This window comes from Sus scrofa, chromosome 3 (assembly GCF_054392235.1).
Source record: "Sus scrofa isolate SSC_HxYL_T2T_F1_AM1 chromosome 3, Sscrofa_HxYL_maternal_Yorkshire_Landrace_v2.0, whole genome shotgun sequence".
Classification (NCBI taxonomy): domain Eukaryota; kingdom Metazoa; phylum Chordata; class Mammalia; order Artiodactyla; family Suidae; genus Sus; species Sus scrofa.
Genome location: NC_139385.1, coordinates 45,353,739 through 45,373,699, shown reverse-complemented (window position 1 = coordinate 45,373,699; position 19,961 = coordinate 45,353,739). Strand labels below are relative to the sequence as shown.

The following is a 19,961-nucleotide window of genomic DNA, read 5'->3' as shown; positions in this document are numbered from 1 at the left end:
TCTGGGAGGCCGGGCGCCTCGGCAGCCGTGACGTCACGCCCGGTGCCTCGTTTCCGGCGTGGAAGCCTGGTCTCCTCGCTTGGAGCGGGCGTTCTGCGCCAGAGAAGGCGAGGCTCGAGGCCGGCGGCGGAGCTCTCAGGACGGCAGGGAGGCCGGGTTGGCAGCAGCCGCTCTATCTGCTACTGTACGGGGGCTTCAGAAAACAGAAAGCTGGCTCCAGGTCTCCGTGACAGGCTGGCACGAATCCAGGTAGGACGATGTAAACTCCAGGGGCTGGTGGGAAGTGTAGTTCGACTCCAAACAGCCAACGGGGGATTGCCAGTCGCAGCGGTTGGGGCGGAGTAGGGTCGGATCTCGACCGGAAGTGGACTGTCTCATGGACCGGAAGGTTTGCGGGGGGGTGCTGCAGTTTCCGCCGCAGCATCTCGGGTGTATCCAAATACTGCGGAGTGTGTAATGGGTCAAGACCTCTGCTGGGCCTGGGGTGTTTTTACAGCCGTCCCTTCGGGCAAGAGTGGCCCGTAGGTCAAAGCTGAGCGACGTTCCCCTCACCTGTTTGCCTACTTCTACTCTGCGGTTTGCACTGGTCATGGTTGTTGTTTGTTTTTTTTTTTTTTTTTTTGCCATTTCTTGGGCCGCTCCCGCGGCATATGGAGCTTCCCAGGCTAGGGGTCCAATCGGAGCTGTAGCTGCCAGCCTACGCCAGAGCCACAGCAACGCGGGATCCGAGCCGAGTCTGCAACCTACACCACAGCTCACGGCAACACCGGATCGTTAACCCACTGAGCAAGGGCAGGGATTGAAACCGCAACCTCATGGTTCCTAGTCGGATTCGTTAACCGCTAAGCCACGACGGGAACTCCTGGTCATGTTGTTTTCTAAGAAATCCTAGTCGTCCATCTCCGTGTCGGACCTCAGTTTCAGTGTCTAGCCGGCGCCTAACAGCATCCTTTCTTTCTGTATTGTTATACTCGGTTCATTCCCTGGTAAGTCATAGATCAGGATTGGGACAACGCAAGGGCAGGGATTGCCTCATTCCTGCCTCATTTCAGGTACCTCCATGTAACACCTGCCTCAGGGAGGATGATGAAGGTGAAAATATGAATGCATCCCATTTCTTAAGGCTAACTATAGATGATTCACTGGACCATGGTTTAAAATATGTTATAAAGACACTAGTGTCAAAACTGTGTGGCAACAAAAAATTTTCCCACAGTTTTGCCACAAAAATTTTGTTGCCACACAGTTTACTTTTTAAAAAGTCAAGAATATCTCCCTTTCCAGATACCAGAGTTACTAAAAAAAAAAAAAAAAATCCAAAAAACAAAACAAGCAAAACCCTCTTTTAATCACAGCAGTGTAGTTTGAAATACGAGTAAATTGATCTGAATATATGTGGACCTTGTAAGAAAAGGTAGCATTTCAGCTTGATCCTAGCAAAAATTGTCTGTTCTTCTAGGAAAGAAGTAAGGTTCCTGTCTTCACGTACAAAAAAAAAAAAAAAAAAGGAGTTTAATAACCAATGAAAGAACAGTTAGGAGAACCATTAAGTTTAATGTTGAGGCAGAACAGGAAACTGAGGTGCTGTAAAGTATAATATAAACTTTTTATTTTTCCCTAAAAAAACTTAAAAACAATATTAACAAAGATAAGCAACAGAATGGCATGTGATTTTAAATGATAAGCCAGATGAAGAAATTAGACTTTCTCATCGTACAGAAAGCTCCTGCTAACTGACCAAAGATGAAGGCAAAGGCCACAAGGTCATTTCAGGAGGAAGAAAACTAAATGATTGTAAATATCTGAAAAGATGCTAAGCTACTTTGGAAACAGTTTGGCAGTCTTTCAAAATGTTAACATAGAGTTAGTATGTGACCCAGCAATTCCATTCCTAGGTGTAAACCTAAGAGAAATGAAAACTCATACGTGAATAGCAACATTATTCATAATAGGTGAAAAGTAAAAACAAGCCATATGTCTATCAAATGATGAACAGATTAAGAAGATGTAGTATATCCATATGGTGGATTATTATTTAGCAATAAGAAAGGAAAGAAGCATTGATAGATGCTGCAACATGGATGAACTTTGAAACATTGTGCTAAGCTAAAGAAGCCAGTCACACAGGAGCACATATTGTGTGATTCTTATATGAAATGTCCAGACCAGGCAAATCCATAGTGATGTAAGTTAGTGGTCGCCAGGGCTGAGGGCACAGGGGAATGGCAAGTGACTGCTAATGGGCACAGGGCTTGTTTTGAGGGTCATGAGAATATTCTGGAATTAATGGTGTTGTTTGTACGCATTGTAGATATACTAAAACCCACTTAATTGTATATTTAAAAGGGTAATTTTTATGGTTCGTGAATTATATCTCAATTTAAAAAACCATCAGGGAAAATTTCACCTAACAGATACAAATATTTAGTATGTAAAATATTTCTGAAGAAGTGCTACAAACAACTAAGCAGTATCTAGATTCCACATAGCAAGTAGTTAAAGGAGCTGTACCATTTTTATATACTTATAGAAGGAATCACCTATTGAAGTATGCGAAAGTCATTCTGGCTTACACATAATGGCTTGAACTTGATGCTAATGAGAACAGCCTGTCAAACATACATCTGCTTTACCCATTGAAAAAGGAAGAATACGGTTACCAGATTGTTAGAATATCCACCTTGAAGATAGTGACACCTCCCGTCCTCCACACCACCCCTACAGCACCAATGCTGGCACTCCTTTGTCGATGAGATTCCCTTCCCAGCCACCAGGGTCCTGCCAGCTAGCTGTGTGCATGCTAATCTGTCTCTTGTGAAACCTTGAAGGATATACTTCTTGCCATGTTTGATATTCTTTGTTCTGACAAGATATAAAACTGTAGTCCAGGCATCCAACATAGAGCCGGGTGGCCATTGCGATGTAGTTTCAGACATGTGCCTGCATCATTGAGAGACTGAATTTGCTGAACTGTATCAATTTCAAGATATTCTCTCAACAGTATCTGCTAGTAGCTGACAGCTGCAACTTAATGGTCCAAGGTCTCCCCTTATATCTAGGCAGCCATTTTGGACCCCAACCAGCCCTTACTTATTAACAAGACTCTTACTTCTTGCCAGCTTCAGTTATAATTCTTGACAGACTACTTGTGGAGCTTTGTGGGTTCTGCCTATATGAGTTTCCCCCATTTTGTAGTCTGGTGGAACACAGTTCAGGTGCTTCTTAAATCTGTGTCTCCTGGTCTATGATGCTCAGTTTGGCTTGAATAAAACTCTTTTCTATTCCTATTATAGATTGCTTATTGATTATATGTGTTGACAGGATGAAGCAAAAACATAGACATTCACATGGAAAAATTCATAGCCTCAGCAGGTTATGAAATAAATTAAAATACAAGTAAACCCCTATTACCTCGCTTTTATATCATCACCATTTTTAAATGGCAAACATTGCTTTGGGTATGAAACATTGAACAAGTTTCCCAAAGGATCGTATGGCCAAATACTGCAAATGTTATCAAATAGTTCACATTCTGGAAGCATTTGGAATAACAGGAAAAAAATAGGTATATAGGGAGGTGGAAGAAAAATATACGCCAAGCTGTTCATGGAAAGCTAGCGAGGGAGAATTGGGAATAACAAATGACCAACCCTAGCGACCCACTAAACAAACAGGGTCCGTGAACTGTGCCAGCGGATGGATTATGCACGCAGAACAAAAGCTCCAGGAAGAAAGCAAAGTTAGGTATTTTGTGCTCTGGTCCCCACCATGGAGAACCTTACTCCAAACTAGCCTCTAGTGTGAAGACAGGCAGAGAAGTTGAGGTAGGAAGTGTCTGCAGTTGAATCTTCATTCTGAGTCTCTTTTTTCCTTACATCCCTCTCTTTACACCCCCTTAAATGAAGGGTGCTGGAGGGACGAATGCCTGAGGTTCCACAGGCCCACACATTCGCAGACACAGGTCAGGGCGGAATAATCTGACATTTGGGATATGTGTCAAATGTTTTCGCCCTACCGCAGCCCCATCTCTTCCTGGTCTTCTGTAGGGAAGTGGGATCTCGCAGTAATTGACTGAGTGGCAGCAAACGCAGTTATGACTACATTTTCTAATGGATTTATTTAGGAGACCCAGCCGATACCCTTAACAGCCACAGTTCATTAGTCCAGGCACCAAAATTATAACAATCCAGTCTGCTGATTTTTTCCTTAGGCTTCACAAGTCCTCAAGACAGAGGAGGCTAGAATGAGGAAACACATCCTCACCCTGGGGTCCTGAGGGAAAACAAGGGTGGGCTCTCTGCCTGTGGAAAATGTTAGGATGCTAATCCATACAAGGATTTTATTAAGTAACGGCCCTGTACCTCCTCCTCTGAAATCCATGGCATGTTCTCAGTACATGCGTTTCCATTATCCTTAGTTCACCAATATTTGTGTACCCAGCTTACGTCTCCTTTTATTCCATAAGGTCCCTGGGCACAAGGAATAGTCTCTTATTCATTTCACCCCCCCCCCAGCAGCTGGAACCCCGTAGGTGTTCAATTATGACTGCTGCATGTATGAATTCAAGACACAGGGCCAGGAGGCTGAAGAGAGAGGCAAGGTGTTGGGCATTCAGTGAGGCCCTTGCCACTCACTGGAAAGATGTTCAGATGATCCATGTTCTTCGCGCAATTGTGTCTTGAGGCTGAAGATAGGTTGAAGGAGCCCAGAGGGAAAAAAGCCAGTGAATGTGTAGATGTGAGATTAGGCTGTCACATCGTCAAAGGAAATGTCCGCATCTTGCAGTCCAGGAAGATGCCTGCACACCTGGGGCCCCTCATCTGGGTCCAGGGAACAGTGGACGCCTGGTACTCATTTTGCATCATCCTCCTCCTCTCTCCTCAAAAGCCATTCTCTGGTGACGGAGTCATATTCTCCTTCCTGCTCCCGGATGCCCTGCAGACACCCAGGACCCACCCTGTCTTGTCTCCCACCTTCACTTCCCAGTAATGGTGCCTGGAGAGGAAGCTCGGAGAGCCCGGGGCCATGATTCAGCTCTGGATTCTTTCTGGATTCGCAGGCCACCTGTCCTGCTTTTTTGCACGTCTCACACTCTTCACATCGTCAGAGCAGATGAAAGATGAGGTTGGGATGGGCAGTTCCTGCTTCCAGAATCACATCAACTGTGGAGAGAATTAGAATTCCTAGCTGGAGGTCCATGGACTGCATCCCCACAGGGTTCTCCCCACATTCAGGAAATATGGTCAGGGTCATTCTTCTGGAGTGCACTGGGGACAGCACAGGGACCCAGCGGGCCAGTTGCCTCAGGGTGCCTGACCACCAATCAGTTCCGGAACTACAGAGAAAAAGGAGATGGGAAAACATCCTGAGCATCCCCATTCGGAGGGGCTGAGCCTCTCCTGGTCCCCATCACAAGGAAAAACGAGGACCCCCTTCCCTGGGCAGGACCCTGCTTCCTCTGCTTGGCTGCAACCCCATTCCTCCTGGCACCCCAGCCTGCCTCAGATACTCTGTGGTCTGGCGAGCTGACTTGGCCAATGACTCTGCCACAGAGCCTGTGAGGACCCGACATGACTTTTCTCCTGCCTTTGTTATAGGCATTTTTCTCCTTTCTAAATACTGCCTGGAAATCAGCAGCATAGTGGCAATAACCCCTGGCCAGCCCATGCTACCCCCTCGACACTCACCATTGAACGTGTCCATTCCTGAACGCAGGGTTTCTGAAAGGGGAAAGGGAGTCTGTGTTAGGTTCCCCGGGTGGGGACAGATCTGGGAGGGTCTGCTGGCAGAGCCAGAAAGGCCATGGGAGATAGAGCAGGGCCACCAGGGGGCTGTGAGCTGCAGGGATCCCAGGGAGGAAGTAAGCAGGCACCCCCCAACCCCCGCTTCCCTCCAGCCCACCTACCCAAGAAGTGCTTCATGCTCCTCTCCACAAACTCTGATCTCTGGTACAGCAGGTGGATCTTTTCTTTCACCTCCGGGGGGGCGGTCCACAGCTCAGGATCGGTCACCATCTTGGCCCTAGAGACGAAAGACTATTTGTTGGCCAAAGAGGGCTGGAGCATGGGGGCGGCCCAGGCGCTCTGAGGGAGAGGGAGCCTCCCCAGGCGCACCCACCCCAGCACTGGCCTCACAAAGAAAGTCCTCCCTGGGCTTCACGTTCTAAACTCTGGTCCTCAGCTCGGGCTGTGGATTAGCATCACTTGGAGTTTTAGAATCTACTGCTTTCAAAACCACAGCGAGGGAGTTCCCATCAGGGCACAGAGGAAACAAATCTGGCTAGGCACCACAAGGTTACGGGTTTGATCCCTGGCTTTGCTCAGTGGGTTAAAGATCCAGTGTTGCCACGAGCTGTTGTGTAGGTTGCAGATGCGGCTCAGATCCGGCATTGCTGTGGCTCTGGTGTAGGCTGGCAGCTGTAGCTCTGATTTGACCCCTAGCCCGGGAACCTCCATATGTCACAGGTGTGGCCCTAAAAAAAAAGACAAAAAAAAAAAACCCACAAAAATACATCGATATACCACTGTACAGCCATTTGGATGGCTACCATTTTAAAAAAAAATAAAAAATCAGAAGTATTGGGAGTTCCCTGGTGGTCTAGCAGTTAAGGATTTGGCATTGTCACTGCCGTGGTGTGGGTTGAACCCTGTCAGGGAACTTTCCCCTGCCACAGGCATGGGGAAAAATAAACCTTAAAAAATTGATGCCTGGATTGTACTCCTAAAGATTTAGATTGGATTTGTCTGCCTGGGCCTGGATGTCGGGCGTCTGTAAAGCTCCCAGGGTGATTGTAATTTCCAGCCTCCTCACTCCTCATCCCCTCCCTGCCTGCTGGGCTCCGCAGCTCCACTCCTGGAACGCGCTTCCCTCCCTGTGGCCACAAGCGCTGCTGCAGGGACAATTTCCATGAGACGAATCGCCTAGGACACAGTCTGCCAGGGAAGCATCTTAGGAAGCCAGCTCCCACGCAGGCTGTGGTGACGCAGGCCAGTCTCCTGCCCCACGCTCTCCCTCCCCTTCTCCCTGCGTCAGAGACCCGGGGTTGGGAGCATCTCCCTCCCAGGTCTGCCTCCCCAAGTGCTTCCTGCAGGAACTTCAGGGGAACATTCAGGGACCTCCTGGTACCTGTGCAGGGTGACTCTGATGTCCTAGAAGAGAAAAGAGGGAAGTTCTCCATTACTAGGCTCCTAGGGGCTGTGATGACTCCTGGCCTCTCCCCCGGGGCTCCCAGCCCTAGCATGTCAGCAAAAATGGGGCACCTCTCCCTACTTCTAATTCCAGTCTCCCACAGTGGCAGCCCAGCCGGGGCCTGCAACAGAACAGGACCCAGACGCTGCCGATCTTTTCTGGAAAAGGCCAGGGGATCCCCTAGATACTGGGCCACCCTGGGCTCCTGAGAGCTCTTTGAAGGGTCTGGGCACACAAGGCATTGTGTGTCACCAAGACCAAGACCCACCCCCAGGCCTCAGGGCCTCCCCCACTGGCTTGGACAGAGCTGGCAGCAATGGCAGTTGGGATCCCGAGTCATCTGACTGGGCACAGCACACAGGGGAAGGCCGGGCTCAGCCGCACTCACTTTCATAAGCTCCCACTCTGGCTGGCACTGCTTGGCCTCCAGCTCCCCAATCAGCTCATCGAGAACAGCAACGTCCCTGGTCATTTGGGTGCCATAGGTCTTCCTGACGTGGTTAATGGTCTGGCCCACCTCGTCCAGCCAGGTCACAAAGAGCTGCTCTTGCTGCTCTAAAAACTGGCACAACTGCTCCAACTGGTACTGGACTCTCTGCTTCTGGGTTTCAGCTTGTTTCTGGGCAACAGAAGTCAGGGAGGCAGGTGTAGGGGCCTCTGCAGTGAAGTGGACGTGTGTGTCCAGGGAAGCCCCCCCTAAAGGCCGCCTCCTGCAGGTGGAGGCCTGCATTCCAGAGCAGGAGGCAAAATGTGCTGGGATCTTCTGGGACAGGTGGGCTCTTGGAAAATGTCCTGAAAGTTGGTGTTGTGGGTAGAATTGTGTCCCTTCCAGAATTTATATGTTGAAGTCCTAACCCTGGTACCTGAGAGTATGATCTTATTTGGAAATAAGGTTGTTATGGATGCAGCTAGTTAAGCTGAGGTCACAGTCCAGTGGAGACACCTGGACACAGGTACACACACAAGGAGAATGCGTGTGACGAGGCCCAGGGACACAACCAGCTGAGGACAGAGGCCTTGGGGGAGCCTTCCCTCCTGGCCCCCAGAGGGAACCAACTTGCCTCCAGAACTGGGGGGGGGGGGGAATTCGTTTCTATGGTTTATGGGACTTTGTTTGGGCAGCTCCTAAGACACGTGGTGTCACCTTCTTCCTTCCGTGAAAGCCAGCATGAGGATGGCATGTATCTGGGGTCAGAAATGGGCAAGGTCATGACCACAAAGTCTGCAGGGAGGAGAGTTCTCTCCCTTCCCCCACAGAGTCTCAATAGGGCCCTGAACGGGGGCAGTCAGTCCATTGTTTGGATGCAGGTGAACTTGACACCCTCTGCTCCTGCACACTGGCCAACCCTGACCTCTTCTATCGCCCTCTTCTCGTGTCCCGAAGAAGCTTCTGCAGACCCGTGATGTGGTTTTAGGGCACTTTTCCTCCCTCCACGGAGGGAGCGGCCCTTGAGATCTGCTAAGACTGGACATTAGAAATCTTCTCATTTGGGGCTCCAAAGGACAGCACTAAGTCTTTATTTTGCACCAAAAATGTCCCTTCATCCTTTGTCGATGATGGCAGTAACACTGACTTCTTTTAAGAGGACAAGTCAGTTGTCTTGTTCAGTGGCCTACAGGTTAAATTGCTTGATAATTAGTTCATGATTAAATTCAGGATAAACATTTGGGGTGAGAACAGCATTGACCTAATGCCATGGTCTTTCTAGCACATCCCGTCGGGAGGCAAACACCATCCAGTTTGCTGTCACCATCATTGTGACACTAGGGTCATTTGCTGAAGGAGGGGTCTACCAGATATCACTACTGTAAATATATATTATTTCCTTTATCATTACTGAGTAATTTGGGGACTGGTACTTTGAGAGCATGTAAATATCCTGTTCTCCAAGATTTTCTCTAAAAATTTCAGCTACCTGTTGATGAGCCTTATTGGTGTTAGCTGTATAGTGGAGATTTTCTATTTAAATTATTCTTTTTTCTTTTTTGTCTTTTTTAGGGCCACATCCACGCATATGGAGGTTCCCAGGCTAGGGGTCGAATTGGAGCTGTAGCTGCTGACCTACACCACAGCCACAGCCACGCAGGACCCGAGCTGCAACTGGAACCTACACCACAGCTCATGGCAACAATGGATCCTTAACCCATGGAGGGAGGCCAGGGATCGAACCTGTGTCCTCATGGATGCTAGTCAGATTTGTTTCCACTGAGCCACGATGGGAACTCCTATTTCTATTATTCTTCTCTGCCTGTTTTAGCTGGCATTTGCTGTATAGAAGAGGTCTTCCTTCCCCCTCGCCAAAGATTAAATTTTTTTTTGATTATTGAAAACAGGAGAAGGAGAAGACCTGAAGAAAGCATCTTGCTTACAGGAGGGCCCATGTTACTTCATCTTAAGGGGATGCTGGCCCTCCTTATCTCCGTGGGTTTCCCTGCAGCCTAGGCCCCTGCCTCACCTTCCTTGGGGGCAGCCCTGATCTGCTCCATCCTCAAGTTCCAAGCCACCTGGGATTAGAGGAAAGGGTTTTCATTTTACTATAATTCAGGAGTTTCCCAATAGATGCCCTGACCAATGCCACCTGTGTCCCATTCTGCTGTTTGTTTTCTTTGCCTGTTTCCTGCTGTGCTGTGCTGGGTCCCAACAGAAATTTGGAACTCAGAGAGGGAGACAAGATCCAACTAGCAGAAATGCACTGGATGGGGATTTTCTCTTGTGGCTCAGCAGTTAATGAACCCAGCTAGTACCCGTGAGGAGGTCGGTTCCATCCCTGGCCCCATTCAGTGTGTTAAGGATCTGGCATAGCTGTGAGCTGTGTGCAGTGGAGGTCACAGATGTGGCTCAGATCTGCCATTGCTGTGGCTGTGGCGTAGGCTGGCAGCTGTAGCCCTGATTGGACCCCTAGCCTGGGAACTTCCATATGTTCTGAGGGTGGTCCTAAAAAAAAAAATGCACAGACAAATCAAGACTCTGTGGGGTAGGATCCTTCTGAGGCTGGGAACTAGAAGCAACACAGTGCATCTAAGAGTCTGAGCAAAAGCCTAACAGGAAGACCACTCAACTGTACTTATTGAAATCTATGGTGGTGCAAAACCACAATTTTAAAGAAAATGTCTACCTTGAACATTTGAATTTTAAAAATCAATATAGTTTTTGTAAAAAATACAATGGGAGTTCCTGTTGTGGCTCACCAGGTTAAGAACCCAACATAGTGTCTATGAGGATGTGGGTTCGATCCCTGGCCTCGCTCAGCGGGTTAAGGATCTGGCGTTGCCTTCAGCTGTGGCATAGGTCGCAGATGTGGCTTGGATCCAGTGTGCTGTGGCTATGGTGTAGGTCAGCAGCTGGCAGCTCCAGTTTGAGCCCTGGCCTGGGAACGTCCATATGCTGCAGGTGCAGCTGTAAAAAAAGGAAAAAACAAAACAAAATGAAATAAAAAAATGCAGTGGGTCGCGGCAACAGTTGTAAAAACAATACAGAGGAGGATTTAAGGTTGAAACGTTTCTTCTCCTTTCTTCAATCCCAATACAACTACTAGTATTAGTTTAGCGAAACCATTTTGTGTGAGTATCAGAAAGCACGACAGGGTCCTTTCCCGCTCAGAGTGGCTTCCCTCTCGAGAGTCAAGCTCATCCTTGAACACCTGTTATCCCCTGCCCCCCAAGAACAGGTGATTCAGCTCTGCCTCCCTGTGAACCAGTACATAACCTCAAGGACCCCTGCTCATTCTTGGTTCCTTCCCTCCTTCCTCAGGGGTGAACCCAGGAGAGGACTGGCCAAAAACACCCCTAGCCTTACCAGGAAGTTCACTGTCTTCTTATGCCCCTGAGATCTCTCCTCCTCCCCAGATTTTCTCAACTCCTTCAGATGCTCTAGTTGCTTCTGAATTTCCTCCTGGAGAAAAAGAGCACTTGTTGAAGCTTAAAGTTGGCTCCTGCCATCTTTGGTTGGTGCCAACTCTAGAGGGGAATAAAGCGGAGAGTGCTGCAGCTAAGAGCACCAGGAGAGAGGAAGAATGAATCCGTTACACCAAGGGAAGCAGAGCCAGGAAGTGGTGAGAAAGATTTCTAATGACCTGTTAGGCACATCTGGATTCAGCCATACCTGAAGACCTCTGAGCTACATGAACCAGTAAATCTGTCTTTGGTTTGTACTGTTTGCCATTTACAGCCCAAGAAGGCTGGCTAATGCACCGACCTCCCAGGGTTGTTTGGAACATGAAGCAAGCCCTGGTCTATGCAAGTGCCCAGTGGCGAAGGACCCCAGTACAGGAAGCCCTACCTTGTATTCCAGGGCGGCCTCCTCAATGGGGCGCACCCGGTGGCCTCGGTGCTCCGGACTCAGCCCGCACATGAGGCAGATGGGTTCCCCATGGTCCTCACAGAAGAGCAGCTGGACTTGCTGCTTGTGACGCTCACACTGCGGCAGGGACTTGGGGCTCAGGCTTCCCATCTGCAGGCCCACCTGCTGCTCGTGGCTGCCACAGCTCTTCCCTGGGAACATGTCCTGGCACACAAGGCAGCTGGGTGAGTGGCCGCGGGAGGCCTCGGGAGCAACGGAGAAGCTGCAGGAATTGTGCGCACAGCTGCCACCAACTGGATCTGCTTGCTGGGTGCGGCAAAGGGGACACACAGCCTCGTTCTGCAGCCTCCCTGAGGACATAGCAGCGGAAGAATCTCCTGAGTGACAAACCTGGGATGTTACCAAGGAGTGCTGCAGACGCAGCTTAGAGAACCTGGTTCTGGGCCTCGTACTTCCCCGTCAGACCGAGGCCTCTCCCTCAGTTGTCGCCCCGCTTCCCCCCACTGAGGCGGCAGAGGAGCCACGGGACTGAGGGCTCATGGCTGGATCTCACGCCAGTGCCGAGACTGGACTTCTTGGACGTTTACCCTATCGAAAGGCCTTGTGCTGTAAATCCTTTATCTTCCTCCTGCACGTGCACTGATCTAGCAGGTGATATAAAGACAGCAGGACACTCTGCTGTTTGCTGTGCTACTTAACAACCACCCAGACTGCTCACACTGAGTGCGCCCAGGGGATGGTGATACGTTCACATCCAGACCCCCAACCCCTCGCAGAATCCCTGCCTCGCGGTGAGCATTTGGGAAGTGTGTGCGGAACGAAGGAGCAAATGGGCCACTGCCCACGGCCAGGTTCAGGAAGCACGAGGTGAAAATAACAAGGGAACTTTGCAAGCTGAAGGGTAGAGCCCACCAAGGGTAGAGCCATGGTGACATTCAGCTATGACCAGCTCTGCCTAAGACCACAGCACAGCTTCGTAAATTGGAGGAGAGGAAATAGAAACTCACTCAACCCATGAGTTGCTCCCACCTCCTCCTCTCGCAGAGTCCCGGGAATTCATATCACATCTTGACCTCTGGTCTATGGACTGGCCCCTTTTTTTTGCCACTCTGCCTCATATGGAGTTCCCGCCCTGCAGCTTCGGCAACACTGGATTCTTTTTTTTTTTTTTTTTTCCATTATAGTTGGTTTACGGTGTTGTGTCAGTTTTCTACTGTACAGCACAGTGGCCCAATCGCACATGTATGCATTCTTTTTCTCACATCATCCTCCACCATGTTCCATCATGAGCGACTAGATACATTTCCTTGTGCTGTACAGCAGGATCTCATTGCTTATCTCTCCAAATGCAATAGTTTGCATCTATTAACCCCAGACTCCCAGGCCCTCCCACTCCCTCCCCCTACCAGCACTGGATTCTTTAACCCACTGTGCTGGCTGCGGATTGAACCTGTGTCCTGGTCCTGCAGAGACAGCACTGATCTCATTGCACCACAGCAGGAACTCCTCATATCACATCTTTAAGTGACCTCTTGAGGTCCCCAATTACCATTTCCCCTCCTCCCTTTAAATAGAATTGATCGCTGTCCCTGTGGCTGCTTCCCCAACAAACCCCCCCCTCGGAAAAAAAAAAAAAAAACCCTCCTTTTCTTGGCCTCCCTTGCAGTTAGGTATGGTCGCTTGGATACAGGCCCACCTCACTTCATTGCATTTCACCTCGTTGCCCTTCACAGAGGCTTCATTTTTACAGAATGAAGATTTGTGGTAACTCTGTGTGGTCAACGATGGTGAGTGTTTTTTAGCAGTAAATTATTTTTATTTATCTAGCTATCAATTTATTTATATTTTTTGGCCGCACCTGGGACATGTGGAAGTTCCTGGGCCAGGGATCAAACCTGGTCCACATCAGTGACCCGAACTGCTGCAGTGACAATGCCAGATCCTTAACCCACTGAGCTACTAGGGAACTCCTATTTATTTATTTTTAGAGCGAAAGAGATTTATACACAAAGATACTTCAGAGACAGAATGTGGGCTGTCTCAGAAGGTGGGGAGTGTTGAGCAATAAAGTGTTTTAAAATTAATGGAGTTCCCGTCGTGGCTCAGTGGTTAACGAATCTGACTAGGAACCATGAGGTTGTGGGTTCGATCCCTGGCCTTGCTCAGTGGGTTAAGGATCTGGCGTTGCTGTGGCTCTGGCGTAGGCTGGCGGCTACAGCTCCGATTAGACCCCTAGCCTGGGAACCTCCATATGCTTCAGGAGCGGCCCTAGAAAAGACAAAAAGATAAAAAAATAAATAAAAAATAAGATATGTACATTGTTTTTCAGATGTAAGACTATTGCACACCTCATATAGGCTACAGTGTAGTGTAAACAATATACCCTGGGAAGCCAGCAAATCCATGTGACTTGCTTTATTGCAATATCTGCTTTAGTGCAGTGGCCTGGAGCCAAACCCACGATATTTCCAAGGTGTGCCTGTTCATTCTGGCCAAGAGGACGTGAATAAGTAGAGGCACCATGAGCAGTGTCTGCAAACTGGAGAAAACCTTCCCTGAGTGATCGTCTTCTCCCTTGTGCCTCCATCCCGCTGCCCAGAATGCGGACGCTGCTCTTGGAGACCATGAACTTGAGAGCAAACTCTGTGGAGCAGAAAAAGGGCAGGAGCTTGGGTTCCTGGCCACAGGGTACCACATTTATCCTGGACCACCTATGTGTCATTTACATGGAGGGGGGACAAACTTCAGACTTGTTTCACTTACATTATTTTCGCACTTCTGTCAACCCATCATAACCCTAATTTCTGCCTCTTGAGTAAAAGAGACCCAAGGAGTTTAGCCAACAGCTCCCTCCTTGCCCGGAGGGGCCAATGGCAAGATCTCAGCCCCACGACATACTACCGTGGGGTATTGTGAGAGGGTGATCTTTCCACCCAGTCTTTTCCAGATGCTCAACCTGGAGTCCACGAAGCCCTTGGGAAGTCTTAAGAAGGACATCAGTGTATCTAAGAACTAACTAACGGAAAGGATCTGGTGGTGTCCCTGCTGTGGTGTGGGTTTGATGCCTGGCCCAGGAACATCCGCTTGCTACAGGCACAGCCCAAAACAGAGAACTAACCGAAATGGAGGCAGCATCTCCTGAAGATGTGCATGTGCACTTTTTTTTTTTTTCAGGATTCAGAGCCTACATCAAATTCTCAAAGGGCTGAGGACCTCAAGGGGCACCCAGGGGTCCAGTGGAATAAACACAATGGGGATAAACAGAGGTTTATAGGGGAAACCCGCACAGGTCATTATGCCCAAGGATGCTGAGTCTCCTGGATTCTGAGGTCCTTTCTTACCTGAAGACAGAGGGCCTTTCGGATTTGAAGGTACATGGAGCACACCGCCTGCCACCTCCTCCACAGTCCTGGAGCTCTCTGGAGCCTCAGTTCCTTTCTTCTCTGGAGGTGCTGTGGATTCTGGGCGCTCCCACGTCTTCTTCTTTGCAGCCAACGATATGTTGGACAGTGTATTCCTGAGTGCACCCCCCTGCAGGGTCATGGAATGTTCCAGATTCCTGGAGCCTTTCTCTGGAGCCACAGGAGCACACACATTCAGAGTGGCCATCTCACTGGGGGTGGCTGCTGAGCCTGGATTCTCACTTCCCATTTTCTCTTGAAGCAGAAGTGTTTCTGGATGAAGGGATTCTATCTCTCCGGGAGAAATGGTCAGTTCAAGACTTTTGGGTCGCTTCTTTCCTGTGGGTAAATAGGCTTCAGAGATCTTAAATTCTCTCCTTCCCAGGGACCCAGCCAGCGAGCCCCCGGCCAGGCCCTGGAGCCTTCCTGCAGAGCTGGCATTTCTGCGGAGGCTGACACCGGGCTTGCTCCCCTTCTCCCCCTGGGGCTTGCTAGGGAGTGGGCTTCTCTTGGAAGACGTGGTCATGTTCCGGGCCCCTGGCTTGCTCTGTGCATCTAGGCCCTCAGGGCCTTTCTGATCTCTCCGTTTGACCTGGGGCTTCTTCTGGGGCCCCTTGCCAGCCTCAGGCTGCATGGATGGTGGGCAGCCAGCCCCGTCACTGCTCTGTCGCTGCTTGTCACCTTCCAGGCCATCCAGTATCTTCAGGCTTTTGGGCTTAATCTCCCTAGAGGAGCATGACGTTGCTGAACTGTCTGTGTCATTTTCTTGTATCTGATATTCTGAAAAGACAGATAAAAAGGCATGAAGAGTCTCGGGGTCAAGGTGTGGGGAAGGAGAGAGAAGAGACAATTCCCCCTGAAATGAGGGACGTTCAGGACATTCTAGACGTCGGCAGTCAGTTACTATTACATAAAAACATACTAATTATTTGCTGTCTTCTGAAATAGTGCTTTTCAAACTTTTTTTTTTTTCTGTCTTTTTACTATTTCTTGGGCCGCTCCCGCGGCATATGGAGGTTCCCAGGCTAGGGGTCCAATCGGAGCTGTAGCCACTGGCCTACGCCAGAGCCACAGCAACGTGGGATCCGAGCCGCGTCTGCAACCTACACCACAGTTCACGGCAACGCCAGATCCTTAACCCACTGAGCAAGAGCAGAGATTGAACCCGCAACCTCATGGTTCCTAGTCGGATTCGTTAACCACTGCGCCACGACGGGAACTCCCTTTTCAAACTTTTGTAGGCGGGAAACCTAGGTCTTGCTAAGAATTCTTAACGCGTAAGTGAAAACATTTGTTTATTGGTATGCATTCGTGTGTGGTTTATCGACGTACAAAACCCACTTACAAAATCCATCAGTAAAGATTGGCACACAAATTTGAAATCAGGGGTTATGAAGGACAGTTAAAACTTCAGAAGCTAATTTGTTTCTGGGTTTTTTTCCCCTTTGGTATCATGAGGCAAAGAAAACCTTAACTCGGACAAGCGTCATAGTAATTTTTGTTAAATACAGCTTGCATAGAAATTTCAGAATACTGTTTAATTAAACAGACACAACGAGAAAGGCTGAATTCCAGGGTCTCCATAAAAAGTTCAAGTGTAGCACGAACTTTCACACTGATGGCCTCCAGTATTTAAAATTTGGTTAATATACATTTTAATATGAATTTGTTTCATAAGTTAAAACAACAACATCTGAATTAGGTATTTGGTAACAGTCTAAATAACCTGTGAAATATCTTCCCGGGATACGGTTTTCAAACTACTTTAATAAGGAAATGAAAATAACCTGTAATTAGCACCTTAATTTTTGGTTTGAAAAATACTTAGAATTTAAAGTTGCTTAAACATTTTGCTGTTGGGTGTCTAGGAAAACATGTTACCCAGACGGGATCCAGAACTGGTAAGAAACCATGAAAATGCTAATAACCAGATTTTAAAATACGAAAAATTAACTTAAAAATTCTACTCATCAGGTTACACCAGACTCAGATTACGCTTTAGTTTTATCACTCTTTCAAAGAGCAGAGAATTTCTATGTTATGTAAAGTCTTCTGCCTCATAGAAGCACATATAAAGTATTCCTGATGTATTCTTAAAAGTCTAGAAATGTAAGAAAAATTCAAATATGAAAGAATAATTTTTTAAACTAATCATGTCTTAGCACCCCCATCTCCAAAAAAAAAAAAAGTCTTTAAAAACAGGAACCACTTGGCCACATTCTTTGATTACAATGTCATAAAATCAGAAAGTTGCAGCAAAACAGTAGCAGAAGGAAGATAAGGATGGAAAAAAGGAAAGAAAGAAAAGATGCAGGAAATGAAGGAAGAAAGGAAGAGAGAGAGAAGGAAAGAGGCAAAAGAGGAAAGGAAGCAAGGAAAAAGAAAGAAGAGAGTCCTTTTGAGAATTTTAAAATACCTTTGTAACATGCGTTAAAGAAGAACTGAGAGCAGAAATTCAGGGGGTACCACTGAGATTACCCATCAACCCTGCTGTTCATCCATCAACCCTGTGATCATCCAAACAAAGCTGTTCCTCTCCGGGTGAGTGCTAATCACAAATGAAGCGAGGCGCCTCTACCAACGGGCAGCCACTCCTGCCTCTCCTGATCCCACTCCAGAGTCAGAACCTCAGCCTTCTGGGTTTTGTTTTGTTTTGTTTTGTTTGTTAAGCCATTGGGAGCCTTACCTTTCCTCCAAAAACCAGAGAGGGGTAAGCACTTCCTTGGCTCAAGTCACCAGGGTTGTGGCAGACCTTGGACTCAAGACGCCCTGGTCCAAACATCAGTTCCCTCTTGCGCCTTCCACCCCACCCCGCCAGCAGCCAGCAAGTTGCGGGGGCATGGGGCCACTTACCTGGGCTGATTGCCCTGTGGAGCTCCTCTGCCAGGAGATGCTGGTTGATGGCCCTCAGGACCTGTAGGGTCAGTTGCACAGCATAGTCCTCCCCATAGTGGGTGACCAGTAGCATGGCCAGCTTCACTGGCTGGGCTGTTTGGAGTTGGCCCCGGGGGATCCGGGAGTGTTCCTTCTCCAGGCTGGTGTTCTGTAGCTTGAACTTGAACTTCTCAAAGTCATAGGGCACCAGCTCTTCCAGGGAGTAGAGCAGATGGTCACTGGGGGTCTTGGCCATAGCGTGGCCCAGGAGAGCCTGGAGGCAGCTGTCTGTCTTCTGAGCTCTCTGCCCTGGAGCCCCGAGGGTGAGTGAGAAGAGGTAGCTTGTGAAATAACGGAAAAGGCACAGGAAATGCTCTCCGTTTTGGTGGGAACTGAGACTAAGGCCATGAGCATGTCATGGCTGGCTTGGGTTCTCTTACAGATGCAGAGGCTTTTCCAGCTGGGAGAGCTCCACGCCCCGTCAGACAGGTGGCCGGCACCTGAGCTCTCACTGGCTGAGATGGATTGCAGAGCGGTGGGTAAGTCTTGGAGGGTCTGGAATTGGAGTCCAGGTTTTTTTTTTTTTTTTTTCTTTCCTTTTTATGCCTAGACCCTTGGCATATGGAATTTCCTGGGCTAAGGGTTGAGTCAGAGCTGCAGCTGCGGGCCTGCACCTCAGTCGCAGTAACCCTGGTTCCAGGCCACATCTGTGACCTACACCGCAGCTTGCCGCAGTGCCAGATCCTGAACCCACTGAGTGAAGCCAGGGATCGAATCCATATCCTCAGGGCCACTCTTTGGGGTTCTTAACCGGCTGGGCCACCACAGGAACTCCTGGATTCCAGGTTCTTGATCTTGGGAGAGGTATGGTGATGCTTCCCTGGCTTCTCCCAGGATACAGGGGTACAGTGGGGGGAACAGAGCCCCTGGTCCCATGCTGGAGAGGAGCATGATGAAAGTCAGCTTCTCCGGCCAGCTGTTCCCCTGCAGACTCTTGGGACTTTGTGGAGCGGGGAATGGGGAGCCGCAGGTACAACCCAAGGAGGCAGGTGAGGCTGGAAGGGCACCGCCCAGAAACCAGCCCTGTTATCTCCCCCTTGAATGTTGTTCTGGTTGTCTGGTTCTTCCAGCAACACGAATGCCTCAAAATGCCACAGGCCTGGGCCCACCATCCTGATTTGTTTGTCCCAGCGCTACCTCTGCCGCAGCTTCCTAGCCCCAGGCCTCGGAGGGGGCGCTCTTGTCCCTGCACATCTACTGAGCATGTGTCTGGGACCCTGGGCCAGGATGCCAGAGAAACAGGGCTGAAAAACCGCACAGGCATCCGGCAGAGCTCGCAGCCCAGTGTGGGGCCCCAGCGGTGGCTCCGAAGCTAAGTGTTGTGTGTGGGGTGGGGGCTGACTTCTTCCTTGGTTGACTGCTCCGTCTTTCTGCACTGATTTTTACCCCGACATTTTGTTTCCAAAAATGTCAGGGTTTCCCAGTTGTGGCTTGGCAGAAATGAACCCGAATAGTATCCATGAGGATGAAGGTTTGATCCCTGGCCTCACTCAGTGAGTTAAGGATCCAGTGTTGCCATGAGCTGTGGTGCAGGTCGCAGATGTGGCTCGGATTCTGTGTTGCTGTGGCTGCGGCATAGACTGGCGGCTGCAGCTCCGATTCAACCCCTAGCCTGGGAATCTCCATAGGCCAAGGGTGCAGCCCTAAAAGGACAAGAAAAAAAAAAATTTCAAATCCACAGAAAAGTTGAAAGCATAGTACAGTGAACCCTTATATACCCTTTATCCTAGGATCACCAGCTGTTTACATTTTATAATGTTTGGTGATTCTCTGTCTCTCTCTCTCTCTCTCACACACACACACACACACACACACACACACACACACACATGCTTTCACTTCTCTTTTTTTTCTGAAGCATTTGGTAATAAATTTAAAACATATCAGATATCACTCCAGGAGTTCCCATTATGGCGCAGTGGAAATGAGTCCGACTAGGAACCATGAGGTTGTGGTTTCAATCCCTGGCCTCGCTCAGTGGGTTAAGGACCCGATGTTGTTGTGAGCTGTGGTGTAGGTTGCAGATGCGGCTTGGATCTGGCGTTGCTGTGGCTGTGCTGTAGGCCAGCAGCTATGGCTCCAATTGGACCCCTAGCCTGGGAACCTCCATATGCCTAAAGAGCAGAAGGAAAAAAAAA

The 19,961-nt window shown here is 49.0% G+C and overlaps 2 protein-coding genes and 1 pseudogene across 3 annotated transcripts in view; 1 reads left to right on the top strand and 2 right to left on the bottom strand.

Annotated features, from left to right (window-relative positions):
• The first annotated feature begins 49 nt into the window (after positions 1-49).
• Positions 50-19,961, top strand: part of ZNF263 (zinc finger protein 263) — a 46,500-nt gene continuing 26,588 nt past the window's right edge. Inside the window, exon 1 of the mRNA XM_085017798.1 lies at positions 50-249. The gene's annotated coding sequence lies outside the window, so the exon portion shown is untranslated. The remainder of the gene's footprint in view (positions 250-19,961) is intronic.
• Positions 4,099-5,306, bottom strand: LOC146404588 (pyrin pseudogene; annotated as a pseudogene). Its single transcript, XR_014840952.1, has one exon. The product of XR_014840952.1 is annotated as a pyrin pseudogene (transcript).
• Positions 4,099-18,060, bottom strand: MEFV (MEFV innate immunity regulator, pyrin). The gene is made up of 9 exons (XM_013995729.3): positions 17,743-18,060; positions 14,830-15,669; positions 11,468-11,838; positions 10,985-11,080; positions 7,577-7,807; positions 7,126-7,148; positions 5,906-6,021; positions 5,688-5,720; positions 4,099-5,335 (listed from the first exon to the last, which is right to left on the bottom strand). The coding sequence occupies exons 1-9, from the start codon at positions 18,017-18,019 to the stop codon at positions 5,304-5,306; spliced, it is 2,019 nt and encodes a 672-aa protein (XP_013851183.2). The 5' UTR covers positions 18,020-18,060; the 3' UTR covers positions 4,099-5,303.

Bases quoted from the DNA above. Each gene is read 5' to 3' on its own strand.
- MEFV (XM_013995729.3), bottom strand. From the start codon at position 18,019: ATGGCCAAGACCCCCAGTGACCATCTGCTCTACTCCCTGGAAGAGCTG. The intron at 11,839-14,829 runs GTAAGAAAGGAC...CTATGTCCTCAG, and splicing joins GAAAGGCCCTCTGTCTTCAG to GGAGGCTGCAGAACGAGGCT. The intron at 6,022-7,125 runs GTACCAGGAGGT...TTTCGTCTCTAG, and splicing joins ATCAGAGTCACCCTGCACAG to GGCCAAGATGGTGACCGATC.